This window comes from Electrophorus electricus, chromosome 1, assembly GCF_041902795.1.
Source record: "Electrophorus electricus isolate QZ-2024a chromosome 1, ASM4190279v1, whole genome shotgun sequence".
NCBI lineage: Eukaryota > Metazoa > Chordata > Actinopteri > Gymnotiformes > Gymnotidae > Electrophorus > Electrophorus electricus.
The window spans coordinates 20,811,007-20,835,837 of NC_137497.1; the positions used below are offsets into that span (position 1 = coordinate 20,811,007).

Consider the following 24,831-nt stretch of genomic DNA (forward strand, 5'->3'; position numbering starts at 1 on the left):
GATTGCCAGATGAATCCTTGAAGCTTTCCATCCAATTGGTTCAAAAAAAGGTTCATATCTGGAGGCTTCATGTGCACAGAAACCCCCCTGCTGGCTAAACCTTTATTGTCATTTCAACTATTTGTGATGGATCTCTTGGCTGTTTTGCACCAGTGACAGCATGGGAATAGTCACTGCCAACAATAGAAATAAAAACACCTTAATATGATTTTGTGTGGTTCATTCATTCATCTAATCTGTTTTTGATGTGTAGGTAATGGTTTTGGAGGTCTACTAGTGTCAAAAAACAGGTTGATTTCAGTCAATGTTTAAATAAACCAAATAGGACATGAGATGTTTATGTTGAGATGTTTTTAAGACTGTTGCAGTGTTTTTCAAAGATGGGGAAATGGTTATGCTTATGAATACTGTGGTGACTTCATTCACTTTTATTAAGAAATAATATTTTTTTTCCACTGTGCTTGGACTCAGTTGGTTTCTCTTTTTGAAAATAACTTCCACGGCTTTGAAGGAAACACTTTCACATGGTACTGAGAAGGCAGAGGTGCACAAGTATCCCACAGCAAGCCTGTAGAGATTTGGATATATGCACCTCTGCCTCTGCCAGTACTGGAGGGGACCCTGTGTTCTGCTTTTCTTCAGTTCTGCCAGGTCTGCACTTCAACTGTGGCATCAGCAGTGACATTGTGAGTTCTTCTGGCCTCCATGAATGTGGCATCAAAATCACACCACAGTTTGTTTCCTGAGAAGCAAAACCAGATAATATGAATGAGGTTATAACTCTGAAATTGACTTTAATCCAATGCAAAAATACTAACCAGGTCTTTCAGCTACAGCATCCTGTGATGTTGAAGCTGCAGCTGGTATTGAATGTGACTGTCTATACCCTATTACATTGGTACATTCAAAGGTGAGTTGTTTTATTCCTTCATCTGCCTTTTTTGGGCTAAAGGATCCAAGTGATTTGTATCTTGGGTCTAGCAGCGTTCCCAGCGATATAATGCTCATGCTGTGTGGAGCTTTTCCCTAAGGAGCCTGATGAGGTCTCTCTCAGTTCACTAGCTACTGGGACCGTTGCCTTTGCTGCCTCTTCATGGAGCATCTTTTCCACCATTTTCAATAATAGCACCACTTTGGAGCCAGATACCTTTTTCTCCTCTGACAGCACCACAGTGGCCATGTGAAAAGGAGACAGTATAGACAGGAGCTCACAAACATTATTGTACTCATCAGAGGTCAGAGCAGGAATACCAGTTTGTAAGCCTGCCAGTGCTTACAGGCTCCCTGAGTTCTACTAATCGCTCCAGCATTTGAAAGCTGCTGTACCACCTTGTTTCAACCTCCTGAATCAGTGTCTTTTTTGGTTTTCCCATATGCTCTTGAACAAGGTCCAGCTTCTCCTTTAACGATAAAAACATAAACGTTACATATGTAGCAATATAAAACAATGTGTAAACAAATGTAAAAATAATGTTACTAACTTTGACACTTGTGCTGCTTCTGAAATAGCTCACCAGCTTCCTTGCCTTTGTAGGAATGGCAGATCGCACTGGGGTTAGTTCAAGAACTTTTTTAACAACTATATTCAGGGTGTGAGCAATGCAGAAGGCATGACGCAGCTTCAGCTGTTTGCCACAGGCAATCATATCAGATGTGCCATCCGTAACTAGACATGTTACTTTGGATTTTATTTCCCATTCTTCCATAAGGCCAAATTTTCAGCTGTGTTGTCATCTATAAAATGGCAGGTCACAGCCAAGTAGTTTGTCTTCTGTCAAACTCACTGCAGGAACTTTCTGGAGCTCAGCTTTGGTCTTCTCTTTCTCTATTTGATGTTGGGCCTCAACCACGGCCTTTGCAGTCTAAAGGGAAGGAAGAAAATATATATTTTTTAATACTCCTCTCATAATTTATCCATGGCACCACACAAACTTTCCTAGTTGGGAAAATATAGGTTGGATCAAATCCCTGAAGCATTTATCCTCAACTGTGCTAAATGGCTGTGTGTCTCTAACAATCATGGAGACCAAAGCCTCATCCAGCTCTTCCTTTCTGGTCACTGCTTTGTAAAGATTAGATTACACTTTGTCATTTTTACACTTTATAATCCAATTCAAACTGCAAATAACATTTAAGGTGCAGAGACTAATGCAGTATATAAATATGTATATACAGTATATACACATTTTATATATATGTTAACAGTGAATAAAATAAAATCAGGTTATGGTTTAATTACAGTATTTGCATGTCAGAAGTAATTACATGAACATGTGCACATGTTTTGTTTTTATTTTGTGCTGTGTGTGAGGAATGTAGCATCGTGGTTAATGTCATTATTATCATGGTTGATTAACAAATATGAAAATTGGAAACGCATACCCACCTTGGCTGGATCCAACTCTATCCCCCTCATTATACATGACAAGTACAATAACATAGATGAGGTGTTGTTGTTGTATCTCAGTGGCTTGGAATGGAAAAAAACCAACTTGTGAATATTATAGTAGTAACACATTTCATTATTTACAGGCATATTATGTGCAATACCTTATTTGGAGAGATCTGCTCAAAGTGTTTCCATACAGGGGAAACCCTTTTCCTTTTAGCAGGCTCCATGAAAACAAGCTCATCAATGTCACAGGCAAACTGACAGAACACAAACATGCAAATTTTGCGTGGATCCATTGCGCTTTATGTGTGTTCATAAATTGCTCCAACACTCGAAATGCTTCCTGAACCAGTGAGGTTTCAGGCATCATCAGTGACGTCATTCGTCCTTAAAGAAGCAAGCCTCGATACATGTTTCATAAAAGACTTCCTGGATCTCTCTACATGCGCTCCGAAGCCTCGGCACAGTAGGGACCATCACTAGTATCTCACTTGGAGTGAGGAGTAGGAGTGAAGGGTGAGAGTGAGGAGTGAGAGTGAGGGGTGAGAGTGGGTAGGAGTGAGGGGTGAGCATGAGTAGGAGTGAGGGGTGTGAGCCACTCAAACCAGGAGGTGCACTGCATTAAAAACATCAAGGAGGTTTTTAATTAACATGAAGCATTAATAACAGATCCTGACATTCTACCCGTCAGTGAGGAAAAAAGAGGTTGTTAAAACCGCTCTGTTAAAGTTTGTCACTAACAGAGAGAGATAGAGAGAGAGAGAGAGAGAGAGAGAGAGAGAGAGAGAGAGAGAGAGAGAGAGAGAGAGAGAGAGAGAGAGAGAGAGAGAAAGAAAGAGAAAGATAGAGAGAGAGGGGGGCTTACTGTGTGGCTGTGTCAGCCTACATCAGTGTCTGTCAGTAGCACATGGTCACTGTTTCCTGTCTTCTCCTTCTTTGTGTCTGAACTCCTCCTGCCGTCTCTGACTCGCGTCTCTTCCATTTGTCTTTGTAGAGTGAATCAGTTTCAGTTTAAATAGAACTAATAACAGTTAATGGAAAAATGGTAACGATTCATCAGAAGCCAAAATCAGTTAAATTTTTGGTTTTGTTTGTTCTGTTACTTTGTATAGTGAGTTTGTAAAATGCTGTGTGTGTGTGTTATGAGTATGTATGTTAGAGTTGGCAGTAGCTTTTTGTTAGTTCTATGCTACTGTGAATATTCCTAAGAGAGATGAGCCGAATCACAGCACAAATCTTGTCCTTTTGAGCCCCTTGAGCCCCCAACTCTGTGCCCTTCTGCTTTTAACACCTCACTGGCTCTTGGGTTTGTCCACCACTGGGTGTGTCTGTGTCTTGCTTCACCCCTCAAACACAGCACTGCTACTGCACCATTATACATCCTAGTTTATCCAGTCATTCCTGTTAAATACATGCAGAACAGGAGCAGGCCTATTTAAGAGTCCAAATCCACACTGAGGGTGTAGGGGATTTACACTCACTCAGTCTATTAGTCAAAGACTCCATCTAGGGCCTGGTCCCCCTCTTCACCATCCCTCCTTCTGCTGCTGTCAGCTCCTCCGGACGGAGCGCAGGGCTCCGGGTAAATGCAGTAGGAACACAGTGCGTTGTCTAAACATATGGGCCTACCAAACAGTCTCCCCCTCACAAGCCCTGATAAGAATGCTCTTGTGTTGTAGAGTCAACTGGGAGGCTCTGTCAGCCCGGAGATCAAAGCTGCTTTGTATTCCTGAAGGAGAGCAGGTTGTGAGCGTGTGCGTCTGCCTTCATGTGTCTGCAGGGACAGAAGAATGTAAGACAGCAGCCACTTCCAATGATCAAGTCCACCATTTCAGTCATTTTCTTGTCGTTCCTTCATTTTAACAGGGCCACCCTGTTAAAATTTCCACAGAAGTATCGCTGTTCATCAGTCTGTGTAATAAATCACCTGTGTGTCTGTCAGCTCACCACTGAAGCTCCAAAGAGTTTTCCAGCAAGACACACAAAATTGGTCAAAATCAGGGCATGCCCACTCACAATGCCAAACCCTGAAGGATATACTATCAGGACAGCACCCATCCGCCTAACTGACAGGCTACTTCTGTGTCCTGAGTCCAATATAGAGACAGTGTGGGCTTGCTTAACAGGGTACCACCTTTCTCTTTCAAAGCTGGAGGTTACGGACAGCGCTTGACATGATAATTAAAGAAAGAAGATAACTGTAATTCTCTATGGATTTGAATCCAGCAGTAAGCAACCCACCCATAGGAAATATCATTTTAAATTAAAAATTTTATTCATTCATTTAGATGAGAATTAGTTAATTTTCTGGAAAATAAAGTGTGCATGTGTGTGTGTGTGTGTGTGTGTGTGTGTGTGTGTGTGTGTGTGTGTGTGTGTGTGTGTGTGTGTGTGTGTGTGTGTGCGTGTGTGCCTGTGCGTGTGGATATGTCTGAAGGGTGAGGTGTAAAGGATTGTCTCACTGAGGTACCACAGAGTTAGAATTAGGTCTTACAAAAATGAGACCATCACAGGTGAGGGCGGGATTGGGGGTCTTGGTTTACATAACACAAACAAACAATAGACCCATTCTCTGAATAACACTGTTAATAATATTAATCAGATCAATCTGATTTATTATTTATTATTAGCTCCTGTCATGTCCATTTCAAAACTCCTGGTGAATGTAAACTTTATTAACTCTGTTAAAACTCTATTACCTCTATTAATGTAAACTCTATTATGGTACCAACATCTATAAAGGTTTTCACTGAAGATACAATCTAAAGTACATGATTAGGCACATGCATTATTCTGTGATCACCTGAGGAAACGCTGTTGTTGTATTTGGAACTATCAACCTACTAGTCCAAACTCAACACAGTGTTTCCTGCAGTGAGGACCTCGTGTGTCCTGCACATGGACACATGGACACACTCTTCCTTAGCTCACCTTGTCTTAGCTAATGGCCAATGGCTCTATTTTTAGGACAGTGCGCTGTAAGGCCACTATCACCTGTGTTTCAATGCTTACAGTTTCCATCTTACCTACGTATGGTGTAAGCTGGACTCACATGAACATGTAGGGAATTCCACAGCAGATATTTAAAAAATAAAAGTTTTGTTTTAGTTGAGAGGAAATTCAAAGAGCTCAGCTCCAACGTCCACAAATTCAAAGTCTGGATATTGGGCTTTCTCGAGCTGCACACTCCGAGTGTAGCGCGGCTTGTGGGATTCCACGCCACCTCTGAAATTTAAAACAAGCCTTGTAAGATGTTTACGGTCATCTGTGGGGTTCCAGTAAAAGTACAAAACCAGGTGAATAATTTAAAATCAGGCAAAAATAAAAATTAAATCACAACCCCCAAAAAGACAGAAACCAAGAAAAGAGTCTTGTAATCTAATCTGGATTCACAACCGCATGAGATGAAGTTCTCAGTAGTGTTTTCTTGTTCTCTTTCCCCCTGGTTTGCTTTAGTCTGTTGTCCAGTTTGTGGACATAGCGCCCATCACTTGTGAAACAGAATGTATGTCATGAATAAATGTCACAGTTGGTCCCTCCTATTGTCCGTCTCTATGGTTTCGTTTCTCATGTTTCACTTTTTCAGTCCTGTTCCAGTCCCTGTTTTGGTTTTCACTGTTCATGATTTGCACCTGTGCCTTGTTTAGTGTTCATTAGTTCAAGTATTTAAACCCTGTGTGGTTCCTTGTGTTTTTGCTGTTCATTGCGTGCGTTTGTGTGGAATATATTGCATGTTTGAATGTATTGGATGTGTGTAAGCCCGTCTTTGTTTCGAAGCCTCTGTGTCCATTAGTCTGTTTGATTCTAGCTGTTTTGTGTTTCCTTACCTACGTATGTTACTTCTTATTTTCTGTTATAGCTGCTTTCCCTGCTTGCCTTCGTGTGATTTTGGTTTGTGTTTCCTAGGCTTCGTTATCCTAGTCCTTGTTTTTGTTATGTGTTCTAAAACTCTACGCCCCTGGGCTACTCTGAGTACGACTCTGGATTTGCCCCTAATAAATCTCGCTCTTCTCCTCACATGCGTCCGCCTCCTTACCGCTCACCTTTACAATAAATATGATAATTGATATAACAATGAATATTAAACAAATAGTGAATGTATATGTAAAAACAATAGAGAGAGAATCAGCCTCATATCTGACTTAAATATTCACAAGTTCTGTGCTTGGGCAAAAACACATACACTTGTTTTCTAAATGATAAATATGGTAATACAGTTTCTTCCTTCTGTGGGCACTCGGCAGGTTACTGAGAAGAGCGAGTTACCGCCAAATCCCACACGGCTCTCCGCATGGTTATGACTCCTGTCCTGATTGAAATAGCAGGCCCAGTGCAGCTAACGCAGCATGCAGTCTGTCTGTGTGTGTGTGTGTGTGTGTGTGTGTGTGTGTGTGTGTGTGTGTGTGTGTGTGTGTGTGTGTGTGTGTGTGTGTGTGTGCGTGTGTGTATGTATGTGTGTGTGTGGACACCCCCTACAGAATGTGAGAACAAGCTGTATCAAAGATCTCCCTTGTCCTCTGGAGCAATATCAGATCATACCTGTCATCTCATCACACTATCCTGTAACAGGATGTACATCATACCTGTTGTCTCATCACACTGTTCTGTAACAGGATGTACATCATACCTGTCATCCTGCATTCATGTTGCGGCCATACAAAACAACATATATCATCATGGAGAGATACCACACACATTGATACTCAGACATCCATTTTTTGGTGGAGATTTGGAGGCACTTCAAATGGATCCAGAATCTCAGAGTTGCAGAGTTTTGTCCACTTCTGAATGTGGAGCTGGGCTTCAAGTGGTTTCCATAGAAACCACTTGTCCTCTAGAGAGGTTTGCACCATTCAATGAAGGCTCTTTTGTAAGTCAGTTCATTAAAAGCAGGGGATGGGGATTCAGGACACCGCACTCAGCCATATCAATGGTTGGTTTCACAACCATTGCACCTCGGTGAATGACGTACGCCCTCGTGTTGTGTTTGTGGGGGAGTGTTGACAGCTTCTTAGAGTAATGGCTGAACAGGAGGAAAGAGAGTCATGAAAGGAAATTTTCCTGTAGTGACAAGCTCAGCATTTCACATGGGAGTTGTAAAGGCAGCACGTTTACGGGCAGGACACACAGGCATCTATAGCTGGACCCACAGGGCCCCACAACTCTCAGGGCCCCAGAAAAGCTGAAGAATTATTTATGAGGTATGTGAGTGTTGATTCTGATACTATATAAAATACAATTATTTGTGAGGTGTGTTGCAGTGTTCATTCTGATACTATATAAACAGCTGTGCATTGAATGGATCCACACCAGGGACCTTAAAGCAAAGGTCATCACCATGGTGATGTAAGGACACTGCTGTTTTTAATATCTCTGATAATGGGCTTATTTGTTTTAACTATGAAATAAGGAAATGTGTAGTGACAGTTTGAGCTGCTTCTGAAGACTTGCATTATGAATGAGCTCTAGTGGTTATTTTGCAGTTCTCTCAGAAATTCAGAAAGTCTGTCCAGTCTCAGAGAGGCAGAGCAGGTTGTTTTGTTTTCAGCAAAAAATCTAAAATAAATAAAAATACTTGGTTGTCCTGAACCCTTACATATGCAACCTCTGCTGTGGCTTCCAGGATTGTCCCAAACACACATGCTTCTTCCCACAGGCCATTCGGGCCCTGAATCAGGGAAACTGATCAACTGTGGGGACCACCACCACCATGTAGCATAACTGTATATATATAGATATTCTATTACCACCATGTAACATAAAAACTGTAAATATGCCATTTTACAAAATGGATCTGTACATTCTGTACATTGTGTACATATATATATACACACACAACCATATACATTGTACATTGTGTATATAATCATAATATACATATATTGTACATACATTGTTAATATATTTTTGTACGTATATAGAATATATATTTCTCTATGCACCTGTTTTCTTTTTCCTCAGTTTGGACAGAGCACTCTCAAGCATTTCACTGCGAGTTATACTGTGTATGACTATGTATGTGACAAATAAACCAAACTTGAACTTGAACTTGAACATACGCATGCACACACAAAAACACACACTGTCACATACCGATAGCAGTCGTGCACTAGCAGTGAGCAGACGATGGGCAGGTGTGTGTCTGGGCGTCACACGGAGAGATCGGCTGTGGCTCCATCTGTCTGCAGTTGAGCGTTTCCTTTCCACAGCGCTGACGTGACCTTTGACAGCTGCTGCTCACGTGGCCATTTCGCAATGGTTCACCAAAACACCTCACCCCCAAAATGACAGCAGCTAACAGCACATGCACGCAAGGGCCACTCGATGAGTGTAACTACCCCTGACTGTACTCACGCGACACCATTACCATGGCAACAGAACTCTTGGGGGGTTGTTCAGTGCCAGTGTAAGTGTGCTCACTCTCCCTCTGTGTGGTAGGAGTGCGGCTGGACTGGGTGTGTGTTGGTCAGCAGAACTGGGTGTGTGTTGGTCACCTTACCTGTACCTCAGTAACTCAGCCTACCACCAAAAAAGACACACAAGTGTCCAGCTGAGCCTGACTACAGCTAATAGACAAAACACACACATCCAACATAGACACACAATCCACATACATCCAACAGACAGGCATGTGCAAATCACACGCATAATACAACAGATAGGCACACAAAACACACACATCCAACAGACATATGCAAAACACACACATCCAACAGACAAGCATGTGCAAAACACACACATCTGACAGACAGGCACGTGCAAAATACACACACAATTCAACAGACAGATGTGCAAACACACACATAATACAACAAACAGACATGTGCAAACACACACACATCCAACAGACAGGCATGTGCAAAACATACACATCTGACAGACAGGCACATGCAAAATACACACACAATTCAACAGACAGATGTGCAAACACACACATAATACAACAGAAAGACATGTGCAAACACACATACATCCAACAGACAGACATGTGCACACACATAATACGACAGACAGACACATGCAAAACACACACACAATACAACAGACAGGCATGTGCAAAACACACTCACAATACAACAGACAGGCATGCTCAAAACACACACATATCCAACAGACAGACACAAAACAAACACATTCAACAGACACAAAACACACACATTCAACAGACCTGTTATTAGACCAATGATCAGACTTATCAGACCTGTTATTAGACCCGTTATCAGACCTGTTATTGGACCCATTATCAGACCTGTTATTAGACCAGTTATCAGACCTGTTATTAGATCTGTTTTTAGACCTGTTATTAGACTAGTTATCATTCGTCCTCCATGTGGTCAAATCCATCACTCTCCTACAGAAAAACACTCCTCCCTACGTGATGACACTGGCTAAAGCCCAGTCACAACCTCAGATACACCTTCCTTCAAGTCTTATGGAAGAAAAGCGTCAAGACTCTTCTCTGACCATCCCCAGATGGAGGGATGAATTAATACTGTCTCTTGCTGTCTTCAAATGCAGACTGAAGACTCATTTACTTGCGGAGCATTTTAAGAGTATTTATTTGTGAAGTATTTTAAGGGTATTTATTTGTGGAATATTTTTGACCACTAATCCTGCACTTATAAATATCATTGTCTAGTGGAAAAGACACATGGCTACATTCCAAGTGGATACAAAAGAAAAGGTGTTTATTGGCTCTCAGTGCTCCAGTGCAAAAGAAAAAAACACATCCAATCAAAAACAAACACAAATATTTAATAAAGTAGAATTTAGCATTTACAAGTTCAAGCAGAAAAAATCCAGCAATCATAAATTCTCCAACATCAATTAAATTCAAAACACCACTCTATTGAATTTTCCCTTAGAAACTTATACAGGGAAAAACAGGAAATTATGTGACATCACTTCCTGTCTTTGGGCAGGACAATTCCCCATAAAAGTCCCCTTCAACACAGACTATGGTTTCTTTTCTCTCCAAAACAATATGGAAGACTCTCCAAAAAAATAATCACTGGTAAGTTAATTTTTCTCTTGACCTACTTTTGTTTTACCTACTTACTTACAATATACAAACTTTCCTGGCCAGATAAACATTAAATTTAAACTCTAGTAACATAGTATAAGAACAATGTTTAATCTCAAATACTTAAATTTATCTTCCCTTGCAGGTCCTCACTAAATAAAGCTATTTCCATGTTCACTATCACTCATTAAATCACATCATCAAGGCTGATCAAACAATTCCTGTGTGTTCATTTGTGTGTGTGAGGGGGAGAGAGAGAGAGGGGGGTGTAGAGTATGTATGTGAGAGGTACAGTGTATAGTGTGAAAGAGGTGTAATGTGTGTAAGAGTGATAGAGAGAGATGTAGTGTGTGTGTGTGTGTGTGTGTGTGTGTGTGTGTGTGTGTGTGTGTGTCCCTTATTGGAGCATCAGAGTGCTGATTTACAGTCATTTCCCAGCAGCAACAGAGAACCAACACAAAACCAACACAATTCAAAGAGAAAGAGCAGAGTGTTTGTGTGAAAGAGAGAGAGATGTATTGTGTGAGTGTGTGTGAGAGGCTGTGTGTGAAAGAGGTGAGTATGTGAGACACAGATGGACAGTGCATGCTTGTGTGTGTCTGTGTGTGTGTTTGAGAGAGGGAGGTGGATTGTGTTTGTTTGCGTGTGAAAGAGGTATATTATGTGTGTGTCAGAGGTGTACTGTGTGTTCGTGTGAGTGGTGTGTGTGACAGAGAGTGAGAGGTATAGAGTGTGACAGAGATGTGTAGTGTGTGTGTGTGTGAGAGAGAAAGATACAGGTGTATTTTGTATGTGTTTGTGAGAGAGAGACAGAGATGTAGAGAGTGTGTGTGTGTGTGTGTGTGTGTGTGTGTGTGTGTGTGTGTGTGTGTGTGTGTGTGTGTGTGTGTGTGTGTGTGTGTGTGTGTGAGAGAGAGAGAGAGAGAAAGACAGGTGAATTGTGTGTATGTGAGAGGCTGTGTGTGAAAGTGGTGTGTATGTGAGACAGGTGTACAGTGCATGTTTGTGTGTGTGAGAGGTGGAGTGTGTGACAGATTTGTAGTATGTATGTGTGAGAAGGGTAGTGTGTGAAAGAGTGTGTGAGAGAGATACATCTGTGTATGTGTGTGAAAGAAAGATACAGGTGTAGTGTGTGTGTGAGAGAGAGAGAGATGTATATTGCGTGTGTTTGAGAGAGAAAGAGGTTTGTCTGCATATGTGTGCAAGAGATATAGGTGTATTTTGTGTGTGTTTGAGAGCGAGAGAGAGGTGTGTGTGTGTGTGTGTGTGTGTGTGTGTGTGTGTGTGTGTGTGTGTGTGTGTGTGTGTGAGAGAGAGGTGTAGAGTGTGTGTGCGTGACTGACAAAGACACAGAGGTGTAGTGTGTGTGTGTGTGTGTGTGAGAGAGAGAGAGAGAGAGAGAGTGAGAGGGTGGTAGAGAATGTATGTGTGAGTAGAGTATGAGAGATGGAGAGAGATGTATAGTGTGTTTGTGTGTGAGAGAGACATAGATGTAGTGTGTGTGTGTGTGTAGAGGAGTGTGTTTCCCTGCAGACTCAGGTGTTCCTCCAGGACACAGGAGGCTATTCTAGCTCACACACACACACTGAGGAGTCAAAACGCCAAACCCTAAACCCTGCATAGAGGGGCTCAGTGAATGTGGAGTGGAGTGTGTGTAAGTGTGTGAGTGTGTGTGTGTGAGCGGAGACGCTGTAGAAGGACAGAGTGCCGGCAGGCCAGTCCAGATACACTCCTACTCTGTTGGAGCTGGAGGGGGCAGAGATGTCAGTTCCCTTATTACTGTGTCTGACAGAGTAACTGTTATCAGAGCAGCTCAGACTCCAGGACTTTACATTGTATCCAAACACAGAGTCATAACTGAGTCTTTTCCTGCTGATTCCTTTATATGTCACTGATATATCAGCCCCTCCCCCACTCCACTCAGCCTCCCAGTAACAGCGTCCAGTCAGACTCTCTCTACACAGAACCTGATACAAGACATCAAATCTCTCTGGATGATCAGGATACGACTGCTGTTCCTTCACACACGTCGCCTTTCTGTTCCCCTCAGACAGAGACAGACGTGTGTGTGCTGTGTTTGGGTCCAGTGTGAGATCACACGCATCTGCACACAAGAAGAGACATTAGAGGAGAGATCACAAATATTGTGTGTGTTTGTGTGTGTGTGTCTGTATGTACATTTACTGCTTACATTTTCTTATTCCTGGTTTGATTCTGATCTTCCCAATGTATTCCAACCTAAAGAAACACACGCACATATTAGAAAAGTAACATATTCTCTTAAAATCAATAAAGAAATTATAGACACTCCAAAAGAAATATTCCTTTGTACAATCTACAGTCCTCCCAGTGAATCCCCTTATTATAATGAAGACATCTGTCCCAGTCTCCATGATCAGATCAATGGCTTCTAGGCCCAGTGTGCTGATCTGTGGAGATGTGAACACACTTACTGGATCTCTACCTGACTCCAACACACAACAAGGTAACACTCACATATTTGGACACCATTACCCAAGAAATATAACTAATCTCTCCTGATAGAATTCTGACACACAGGCGAACAGGAATGGATAAGACCTCCTGCAGATCTGTCATAGTCTGGGTCAGTACATTGTCAACGGTGGGTTACGAGGGGACTCTCTGGGGAGATACACCTTTTGCTCACCTCTTGTTCCCTGGACCTACTGAATCAGTACTGACAGACCTGGACCCTGGACCTACTGGATCAGTACTGACAGACCTGGACCCTGGGCCTACTGGATACGCATACAAACATTAGAAACCCATAGATATTACAATTACTTATGATTGAAAATTAGTTCAACAATTAGTTCAATCCAGCAATCAGCGAACTGAGAAAGAAAGCACGCATGGCATCTGTGCAATCAAACGTCAAATTCACATTCAAATACCAATTCAAATTTGGCACAAAATATTCCAGTCTATCATAGAACCAGTTCTGCTATGTGGTTGCGAAGTGTGGGGGCCACTCACAATGGAACAAACACCCAACTGAAATTATGCACAATGAATTCTATAAAAATATCGTGAAAGGTGACAGGAAAACAATAAATAATGCATGTAGATCTGAATTAGACCAATTTTCACTATTGATCAAAATTCAAAAAAGAATGATTAAATACTGGCTACACTTAAAAAACAGAGACCCAATTCACACCACTCCAAAGCCCTGCAGTGCCAAGAGCTGAGCAGAGAAAAGAATCCCCTCACACAGCTGGTCCCCTCACACAGCAGAGAAAATAATCCCCTCACACAGCTGGTCCCCTCACACAGCAGAAAAAAGAGTCCCCTGACACAGCGGAGAAAAGAGTCCCCTCAGACAGTTGGTCCCCTCACACATTTGGTCCTGAAACTGAGTTCATTAACACACACTAACACTGTAACACATCAGGACCAGTCTGAAATACAAACAATCAGACCAAACCAAATTATTACATTTCACAAACAAAACTACATCACCCACTGGAACACACACACACAAACACAAAGCAAAATGCAGTGTTATCTGATTCTAAAACATCAGTACACTGTAGCAGACGACCTGCTCACAATGACTGACATTAAACACAAACACACACACACACACAAACATGCACGCACACATACACAAATGCACGCTCACGCACACACACACGCACAGACTGCACTGCCCAGTTTATAAACACCTTTATGTATTTATGTCATTATTTATATTTTCTTATTCTTATTATTTATTTTCCTTTCTTTTCTCATTTTTCAATTATTATTTCATACCAAATTCATTCTTTTCAAGTTCTTTATAATAAGAGAATTCTTAATTTCCATAATTAAAGTTTCATTCCTGTTATTGTAATACTGTTTATATACTGCCAGTTCTGTTACTGCATTAGGTCATGCCAGTAAAGCTCACTGAATAAAGAGAGAGAGAGAGAGAGAGAGAGAGAGAGAGAGAGAGAGAGAGAGAGAGAGAGAGAGAGAGAGATCACATCTTAGGGTACAGAATTTATATATTCTGAAAAATCTGTTTTCTCTCTCACAAACGCATACAGTTCAGTCTCTCTCTCTCTCTCTCTCTCTCTCTCTCTCTCGCTCTCTCTCTCTCACACACACACACACTCACAGTCACACATGCACACACACACGCACACACACAAACACGTACAAATGCACACACGCACACACACAAACACGTACACACACACACACACACACACACACACACACACACACACTACCCATAATAATGGTAAGGTTCCTGCTCCACTCTGTATGAGAGCAGTTTGTATTTGAGAACACACAGTTGAGTATCAGATCAGATCAAGGACAGGAGATTTGTACATACCTGAGTGTGTCCAGTCTGCAGTGGGGATCCTCCAGTCTAGCAGAGAGCAACTTCACTCCTGACTCTCCTGGGTGGTTGTACGTCAGATCCAGTTCTTTCAGGTGGGAGGGGTTTGACCTCAGAGCTGAAGCCAGAGAAGAACAGCCTTCCTCTGTGACCAAACAACCAGACAGTCTGCAGAAAGGAGGGAGAAAGAGGAAAATGTGTTTGCATGTAGCAGACGTTACTGTAAAGAAAAGTTTGGAATTAAAAACCATGAAAAAGTAACCTTTTTTAACTGGACCATTTTAACATTTTTTAATATTCTTAACTTTTTCGTGATAAAACATGCCTATTATCTTCATGATGCAATTATTCCCAATATTATTAGAAATTTGTAATAAACGTTGGTAGTCTTTGTTTCCATAGCAACAGGAGTGCACAGACCTGCCATTGATGTCCAGTTGTAGTCCAAGAATATTTTGTACGTTATTGTTCATTTTGAACATCACTATCTGTTATATTTATATTATTTTAATTTATAATTACAAAGGAGAACTGCAGTCAACTCTACCCTTAAACAATTAAGAAAATGTTTTTTCATGTGATGAAAACTTTCCCAGTTTGCTCTTTGGTCCCCACAGTCTTGTTTCTTATGAGTCAATCACTATTTTTTAACTGAGTTTTCAGTCACTGGCTAACATGGAATAATCCAGTAGATTTCTGTAAATGGTGCACCTCCTAAACTTGTTCCAGTCTGTTTAGCTCTATTCAGAGTTACTTACACCTTGGTACTGGTACTGTAATCTTCAGTTACATTGTGTATCTCACATACCCATTTGTAAAATGACAGATCACTACACTGTCCCCAAAATCTTAAGATCTATTAGTCTTTGTACAGCTCACTACACTGTCCCCAAACCCTTAAGATCCATTAGTCTTTTATGCAGCTGTCTTTAGATGTTTATAAATGCTGTGCTGATATGGGAATATATTTGTTGTTAAAAATATAAGGAAAGGCTCTTACAGCACAGACTTAAAAACAGTGGACTACATCCCATCTGTATGGTGCAATGAAAGATTGGTCTACAATCAGTCTCCAATGTAGAATGATGTAAACATTGATGACTTGTGGCAGTTAGCTAAAATATATTCTTCTTGGGTATTATCACAAACTCTACCTCTAGTATATGTCAGATCTGAATAAAATAAATGAATAATACCTCTGCCCTAAATCATTTCTGTTTAACTAAAGTAGATTTTCTTGAATTAAGCCCTTTTTCTGAAATCATATATAAAAGACTGGTAAATCTATTTTTGGAATAAAAAAATAGGTATCACAAAAGATCAAAGCATAAAATTTGCATTTCAACAATGAATTCACAGAAAGTTCACCTGAGAATCTCCAGTTTACAGTGTGAACTCTTCAGTCCAGCAGAGAGCAACTTCACGCCTGAATCCTGCAGATTATTGTTACTCAGGTCTAGTTCTCTCAGGCGGTTGTTTGTGAGTTGTAGAGCTGCACCCAAAATTTCACATGTCTGTTCTCCAAGATTACACAATGGCAGTCTGCAATGGCAAAGATTTTACATTCAGTGAGGAATCTTTGTATGTATTAAGACCATAATGTATTTAGATCATGATGTCTGAAAAACTAAAGTTATGTGGCTTTTTGAAGAAGATGAAATGAATGTAGTTTGCTGTGTAATTAATGTATTCTTGATGTACATTGTGATGATCTTAAAAACATTTTCATAATCGCTGTTAAATCTTTTTTCTCATCTTTTTTCTCTGCTGTCTGTTGTGAGATCGCATCTAAATGCATCATAAAGATATAACTGTTTTACGGTGAAAACATCGCTTCATGAGGATATGACTGTTTTACTGTGAATGTCACTTCATAAGGATATAACTGTTTTACTGTGAATACATCCCTTCATATTCAGTAGTCTAATAAAAAGGTTGCTTCTTTTCAATATTCAGGTAAATTAACCTGGTTCAGAGATATTTTGGACATATTTACAGATACAGAAGCATTTATTCTGGACAATGGCTCCTCTGCAGGAGTCAGACACATTGTATCAGACAATATCAATGTATCAGACAGTGTAATTGTATCAGATAGAATTATACTGATGCAGTGATACTATCAGACAGTGTAATTGTATCAGACAGTATCATTGTATCAGTCAATAACTAGCAGCCTCGTCTGGGGTGTTCTGCATATTCATGTTTATATATATATTTATATACATTTATATACATATTCAGATACATATTCATATTCTGCCCATAAAGATGGTTATAAGTAGATCTGAGTTTGTATTTTTTTTCCAATCCCATTCAGTTCCTATTTTGTGCTTCTTTATGTTGCTTCTTCACTCATCTATTTTCTTTCAAACACCTACACTGCATTCAGTGTACAATTTATTAATAACAGCCAGACTGTTTTACATTTATATAACTGCATCTATAAAGATAACTGCCATGTAACTGATAATTGTTTGTAACTTTGTTACAACAATTTAATTTGTATTATTTAACATAATTAAGTATTTCTCCAGATCAGTGCCTTAGATATCTCATTCTACTCATGAGAGAACAGTGTGTGTTAATGTATTGTTATCTATAAAAAATTACATGCAATAACATCCATGTAAAAGAAAATTAAAATAAACCTTTAGCCGTAAAGAATTTTTCTCCCAATGAGTCTCTTAAGCTTTACTAAGGAATGTGGTTTTGTCTTCTCTGATGATTATTATTTGACAAACTACACTCTGAACTGGTAGGTGTTGATAAAGCTCGTGGAGTACACACATTTGACTCTGAACTGGTAGGTGTTGATAAAGCTCGTGGAGTACACACATTTGACTCTGAACTGGTAGGTGTTGATAAAGCTTGTAGAGTACACACATTTGACTCTGAACTGGTAGGTGTTGATAAAGCTCATGGAGTACACATATTTGACTCTGAACTGGTAGGTGTTGATAAAGCTCATGGAGTACACACATTTCACTCTGAACTGGTAGGTGTTCACACAGTATCTTGCCCTTGTCACTGTGGGAAAATCTCCTTATTAAGATCTCCATATTAAGATCCATTACTTTATGAGTTCAAATGGAGTTAAACAAATGACTTGAGCATCTCCAGTTTAGTGTCTCACCTGAGTGTCTCCAGTTTACAGTGTCTCACCTGAGTGTCTCCAATTTACAGTGTCTCACCTGAGTATCTCCAGTTTACAGTGTGAACTCTTCAGTCCATCAGAAAGCAGCTTCATTCCTTCATCGTTTAGGGTGCTGTTACTGATACACAGTTCTCTCAGGGAGGAATTTGACGATGCCAAAGTGGAACATACAGTTTTACACAAATCTGTGTCCAGAGTACAGTTACCTAGTCTGCAAATACAGAGAAAATAAAGCACATTTAAAACAGAGTGTGAGAAATCAAACTGCACAAAAATGGTTTGAACAGCTTGAGAAAGAAAACAAGAAAACAAGCAAGTCAGTCTAACCAAGCTAGTGGCAGAGTTATTGAATAAAAAGATTTGCAGTTAATGAACATTTACAACATTAATATCTAACACCTATTATTACCTACTATTCACTTAGTGTTATATAAATAAAATCAGTATAAGACAGCTACATAGAACTACAACTAGACAAAACTAATCAATGTCTGAAAGAGTCTGGAGCAGGTGTGTTAAAGAGAGACTCAGGATTTACAATATTTAGAGCTGAAATATTAATTAATGAATCAACAAACCTTGGGTAAGTCATTAAAGTATTACTAAACAACACATACAGATTAGAACAATGATGTGACTACTTACAAAGAATTAAAAACGAAGTAACAGCTAAAATTATGAAATAACCAAGATATATGGACAGAATTTAGTGATCAGATCACATTCGGATTTCACTCTACTGCATGAAATGCGAGGCATAAACAACCAAGCCACACTATAATTGTAACCCCAGGTGGCCCGAGTGCTGCAGGGCGAGGGGCAGGATGCACAGACTCCAACGTCTGGGACGTACATTTATTCTAACACAAAGACAAGAGCACTCACGTGTTACAAGCAAAGGATACGAACATGAAATGAGTAACATTAAACGAATATGATAAATACATCTAACAATGACGAGTATGACATTTAACATTATTAACAACACACCACATTGACACGTTACGTTAATGACCAACGGCGCTACATTCCCTGACGTGGGTTTAAATACACAGACAAATGAAGTACAGGTGTGTGCAGACATGGCCACAAATGAGGGTCCTCCTACTACACGTAACAGGCTAAACCACATGCCTCGCTGGAGGCGAACGTTCCATGACAATAATCTGATCACTCAAACCACAGTCAGAAGTGGTCAGAGATGGATGTTGATCGCATTTAATACAAGTGAAAGTCTCTGTATCTGTGTACAACTACTCAAGTGGAAACCTGTCTGCTGACTGAGTGCAGAAATTACATCTGCTGCCAGTCAAAGCTTCTCCTACACCGAGGCAGACAGGACTGAATCACTTAACTGACAATTCACCAAGTAGTAAATTATCTAGCCTAGCTAATGGTGAACATTAATCACAACATCCTGTTTCAGTTAGTGATAACATCAGCAGCTAGCTAGGTAATTCTCATAAGTCCATTTATGTAATTTAGTAGTATTAACACAAAAGTCAGCTGCTTAATTGTTTTTTAGATATACATGCTTTTCATGAACTTTTCTTGCTTGGTAAACACTTCTGCCCATCACAGGGCTGATGCTCTCAGGGGTCTGATCTGTCTGCAGGGCTATAGCTGGACACCTCGTTACCAGTTGTAAATGGTTTCTGCCCATATCTGAGAGTGTATAATACACTGGTAATAGTCTGCAAGGAATCATGTTTACCATGTAGGTTTCAGGAAGTAAAACAGAAACGATGTGTGGATTGGTGTGCTTTTAAAATGTTAAAATAAAATCGGATCACATCTGGTCACTCTGAGGACGCATTTTAGTGAAAAGTGTAAACAGAATCCAGCTAAAATTCCGGTACAATCTGGAAATGAAACACCTTAATTTAAGGTGTAAACAGGCTATTTGCTTGTACATCTGATGAAGGACCTCTGACCTAAATCTTGTTTCTCTGGAAACCTTGTGAAGTCCCTTTCCATGTCTACTAGCTCTATATCTTTAAACACAATACACTGTGTCATCCACGTACATGCACAGGGTAAGGCAGGTATTGTAGAAAGAGAAGACAGAGAACTTCCTGTGTTTAACTTTTGTAGTGGTATATTACAGTGGGTGTAATTAGCTCCATTAAAGACTCCACTTAATATTAATAGTAAAGTGGCTAAAGTTTGGTGTGATAAACTGATAAGTCAGTAGCAGTCAGTAATCCTAGCAAAGTGAACTCTAACTGAATCATAACCCTGACTGTACATTCACAGTCACACACCTCCCATTAACACTCATTAAGACAAGTTTTAATTCACAGCCACATACCTCCCATTAACACTCATTAGGACTAGTTTTAATTCACAGTCACATACCTCCTTTAACACTCATAAAGACATGTTTTAATTCACAGCCACATATGTTCCATTAACACTCATTAGCACTAGAAGTGGACAAAAAGATGTTATGGTCAATGTTTTATGTAAATTCTGTTTTGAAACAAAGATTAAGTTGTACTTTCATATTGAAATATATCAAATGCTTTTGCTGGTTCTATTCTGCCACCTTGTGGTGTGTTGTGGTGTGTGAGAGTTGAGGGAATACTGGACAATATGGAGGGACCAAATAAATGATCCAGTGTATCAACTCTAAAGCTGTGTGGCGTCTTCCTTGTGAGAGGGAATGAGATATTTAGCCATCAGTACTCAATTACTAATATAAATTATTGAATAAATAATAGTTAAACACTCACAGAGCCTTTCTGCAGTTAGCAGCAGCTGGAAACAGCCTCCTGTAACCCTCCTCTGATGTGTTGTATTTCTCCAAGTCCAACTCATCCAGCACCTCCTCTGAGGTCAGAAGCATGCAGGCTAGTGCTGAACACTGTCCAGGAGAGAGCTTCTTTCCTGAGTGTCTCTTTGATTGTAGATACTCCTGAATCTCTCTGGGGAGAGACTGGTCCTTCATTTCAGACAGACAGAGGAACAGATTGATGGATTTCTCAGTGGGGAGGTCCTCTGTTTGTATTTTGTCTTTGATGTACTGGACTGTGTCCATGATTCTCACTGGGCTGCTGTGTATGTGTGTCAGTAGGCCTTGTAGGAGTCTCTGATTGGACTCCAGTGAGATTCCCAGCAAGAAACGAAGGAAAAGGTCCAGGTGTCCATTCTGACTCTCTAAGGCTTTACACAAAGCTGACTTCAGCAGGTCATGGAGAGAAACATTCTCAGACCTGGAACTGGACTGTAACTTAAAACCCTTCAGTGCCCTCCTTTTATTGCTGATAAAACAGTGAAACACATAGAGTGCAGCCAGGAACTCCTGAAAGCTCAGATGTACAAAGCAGTAGATCTTCCTCTGGTATAGCACAGATTCCTCCCTAAAGATCTCTGTGCAGACTCCAGAGTACACGGAGGCCTCAGTGACATCAATGCCACACTCTCTCAGGTCTTCTTTATAGAACAACACGTTTCCCTTCATCAGCTGTTTGAAAGCCAGTTTAGCCAGTTTCAGAATCATGGGCCTGTTGGATTCCAGAGATTTCTTTTGATCTCTTTCCTTTTTCCCCTCATACTTCTCATTCTTCATGTTTATCTGAGTGTGCAGGAACTGTATGTACATCTCAGTCAGAGTTTTAGGGATTTCTGTACCAGTTTGTTTTAGTATTTCCTGAAGCACAGCGGCTGAGATCCAACAGAAGACTGGTATGTGACACATGATGTGGAGACTCTTTGCTGTCTTTATGTGTGAGATGATTTTCTCAGCTTGGTCTTGGTCACTGATTCTCTTCCTAAAGTACTCCTCCTTCTGTGGGTCTGTGAATCCCTGAATTTCTGTCACACGGTTGATGTACTGAGGAGGGATTTGATTGGTTGCTGCTGGTCGAGAGGTTATCCAGATGAGAGCAGAGGGAAGCAGCTCTCCTTTGATGAGGTTTGACATCAGCACACCCACCGATGATGTCATGCTTATGTCAGACACTTTATTACACTGGGGAAGGTTCAGTTGAATTCTGCTTTCATCCAGGCCATCAAAGATGAACACAACTTTGCACACATTATATATCTTTGGGTCCAGGCCTTTTATTTCAGGGTAGAAGTCACACAGGAGTCTATGCAGACTATAGTGGTCATCTTTAATCAAGTTCAGCTCCCGGAATGGAAGCACAAACATGAAATCTACATCCTGATTGGCTTTTCCCTCAGCCCAGTCCAGAATGAACTTCTGCACTGAGACAGTTTTTCCAATGCCTGCAATGCCTTTAGTCAGAACAGTTCTGAGCTGTGGCACTTCTGGGCCTTTATCCTCTTTTGGTTCTGTGTGTCTGACACCTTCAGCCATCAAAGCTCCGATCTTCACTTCCTCCACGTCTCTTTCAGAACTTTGTACAGGTTTAAAGATGTCTGAGCAGTAGATTGGAGTGTCTTGTACCGGCTGTTTCCTCTGTGTTTTCGCCATCTGTAAAACCTCATGTTCTTCATTCACTCCTTCATTCTCTCCCTCTATGATGTATAGTTCTGTGTAAACCCTGTTCAGGAGGGTTTTATTCTCTTGTGATTTGATTCCCTCAAATAAACTCTCATACTTGTTCTTCATGCTGGTTTTATGTGTGTGCAAGACTCTGTTTAGGACATCATCCACTGGTGTGTGAGAGTCCTGCTGTATGGACTCTTCCATATCTTTGTGTGGGTGTAGAACAGGATGAGTTCTTCTGTAGATACATACAGTCATAATGGCAGTAATGAAACTACTGTATAATAAAGTACTAATGAAAACATTAACAGACTTGTGTGCTGAAATAAATGAACTTGGATAGTGATGGAGAACTGGGCCTTAATGAGGAACAGACTGATACAAAGTAGAGTGGGAGATACAGAGTGAGATTTACACACTGTACAGTAACACTTAGGAGTCAGAGGTGGGCGGGGCTATATGTGGGCGGGGCTAGAGGTTAGTAGGATGTAACTGTGACATTATAAGGATGATTCCTAATAACACAGGAAAAACAGGTCATAACACACACGGGGTCATATGGCAAAAACAAACAATGTTAGAACAAGCAAAAGAAGAAACAGTCAGAAATGATGGAACAATGTTAACAATCACTAGAGAAAACATTAGGAAGAGACTGAAATGTACAGATAGATAGATAGATAGATAGATAGATAGATAGATAGATAGATAGATAGATAGATAGATAGATAGATAGATAGATAGATAGATAGATAGATAGATAGATAGATAGATAGATGATAGCTAGGAGAGTAACAATACTATACATATATAGACATGCAAATTAATGATACTACACATAATCAGTAATGAATTATGCACATACACACAGACATGTAATGAGACCAACACACACACATCAGAGATGAGTCACTATACACATACCTACATGAGGTCAATGAGACTATATATATGCATAGAGACATGAGGTCAGTTTACTAATTACCTCAAAAACTCTTTAGAGGGACATATTTAAAAGCAAATGTAAAGGTGAGCATGTCACTAGAAACCCCAAAACTAGTGCTAGAAAGCATTCACCAAAAAACAAAAATGATTATAGACAGAGTCAAGTAGCACTACATCTACTTCACTCTCTCACCTGGGGTCAGTCAGAGTCTAGTAGCACTACTTCTACAGCACCGTCTCTCACCTGGGATCAGTCAGAGTCTAGTAGCACTACATCTACTTCACTCTCTCACCTGGGGTCAGTCAGAGTCTAGTAGCACTACTTCTATAGCACCATCTCTCACCTGGGGTCAGTCACAGCTGATCCACCACTGAATCCAGGAGGAATAATAATGGAGTTGTTACTCTTCAGAGACACACAGCCGGGATCTGGAGATTCTGCTCTCTGGCTCCCCCACCTGTTGATGATAAAAATGGTGAAAATAATTCACATCAAGTGAAAGTGAAAATCAGGAGAAAAATTAAAGTACCTGTTATGTCTGCTTGTGTCTGTCTTCCTTTTGTTACAGGCTTTGCCTCTCCGGTATCCCCCATCCTGATCCACACCAGGTTTACTGGTGAGCAGAGGACAATATAAAAGGAAGAGGAAGAGACAAATGGATTGGATTAGGGCTCACTGGAGAGGAGTTTGGTGTTGTTGGTTTTGACTTGTTGCTGCATTTTGAGCTTGTGTTTGCTAGACTTTGTGTATGACTTTGGATTTGCCCCTTGATTTATAGACCGTTTTGCCCCTTTGGTTGATTGCTGGATAATATATGTTTCTTGTATATATATTGTCCTGTATATAGTTACACACTGGTGGCAGGGAATGGCTGCCATTTTGTTTGGGTGTGGGTTTATCTGAAATTGTAGTCAGTGTAGTCATTGTCTGTTTAATTTTAACACTCAAACCCTATGTTACAGCCACACAGTCATAACAGCTCAAAATATAGACACACTATATACCCAATTATATAGTAGCACCGCACACTCCTCTGGTTTGTACTGTGCAGGTTAGTAGAGTGCAGGTTACACAACCCCAGCTGAGTGTTTAATAAAACCTCACCATCCTGATAAATGGCCATCAACACTCAGTGATCATCCTTACCACAGCTTACAAATGAGCTTAAAAGTGTAAAAATGGTGTAGACCTTAAATTACTGACAAAAATATACTCACTTTGGGTCAGAGGTTCCTCCTCCACTGATGGAGTTATGATTCCCCATCATGGAGTTGTTCCTCTTCACACACACACAGCTGGACACTGGAGATGCTGCTCTCTGCTCCCTGTCAACAGTTCATACACACAGAGTGAATCAACACTGAATCAATGCCTGACAAAACTCATCAACATATATAAAAAAACAAAAACATATATATATATATATGATGTCAAACACATGATGTCAAACATAAAACACAATCACTGATCAGTTGTGGGTGGACAACTGAAACAGTGATGACAGCA

The 24,831-nt window shown here is 40.4% G+C and overlaps 2 protein-coding genes across 2 annotated transcripts in view; both read right to left on the reverse strand.

Moving 5' to 3' along the window:
* Positions 1-23,533, reverse strand: part of LOC118241392 (uncharacterized) — a 66,610-nt gene extending 43,077 nt beyond the window's left edge. Inside the window, exon 1 of the transcript XR_014123209.1 lies at positions 23,518-23,533. The gene's annotated coding sequence lies outside the window, so the exon portion shown is untranslated. The remainder of the gene's footprint in view (positions 1-23,517) is intronic.
* LOC145657487 (NLR family CARD domain-containing protein 3-like) lies at positions 10,060-23,750 on the reverse strand. Its single transcript, XM_081712570.1, has 7 exons — positions 23,669-23,750; positions 20,659-22,617; positions 17,961-18,134; positions 16,135-16,308; positions 14,761-14,934; positions 12,607-12,653; positions 10,060-12,519 (listed from the first exon to the last, which is right to left on the reverse strand). The coding sequence occupies exons 2-7, from the start codon at positions 22,581-22,583 to the stop codon at positions 11,978-11,980; spliced, it is 3,036 nt and encodes a 1,011-aa protein (XP_081568696.1). The 5' UTR covers positions 22,584-22,617; positions 23,669-23,750; the 3' UTR covers positions 10,060-11,977.
* Positions 23,751-24,831: the final 1,081 nt, after the last annotated feature.

Bases quoted from the DNA above. Each gene is read 5' to 3' on its own strand.
- LOC145657487 (XM_081712570.1), bottom strand. From the start codon at position 22,583: ATGGAAGAGTCCATACAGCAGGACTCTCACACACCAGTGGATGATGTC. The intron at 16,309-17,960 runs GTGAGACACTGT...TTGCCATTGCAG, and splicing joins TGTAAACTGGAGATACTCAG to ACTGCCATTGTGTAATCTTG. The intron at 12,654-14,760 runs GTATGTACAAAT...GTGTTTCTTTAG, and splicing joins TGCAGACTGGACACACTCAG to GTTGGAATACATTGGGAAGA.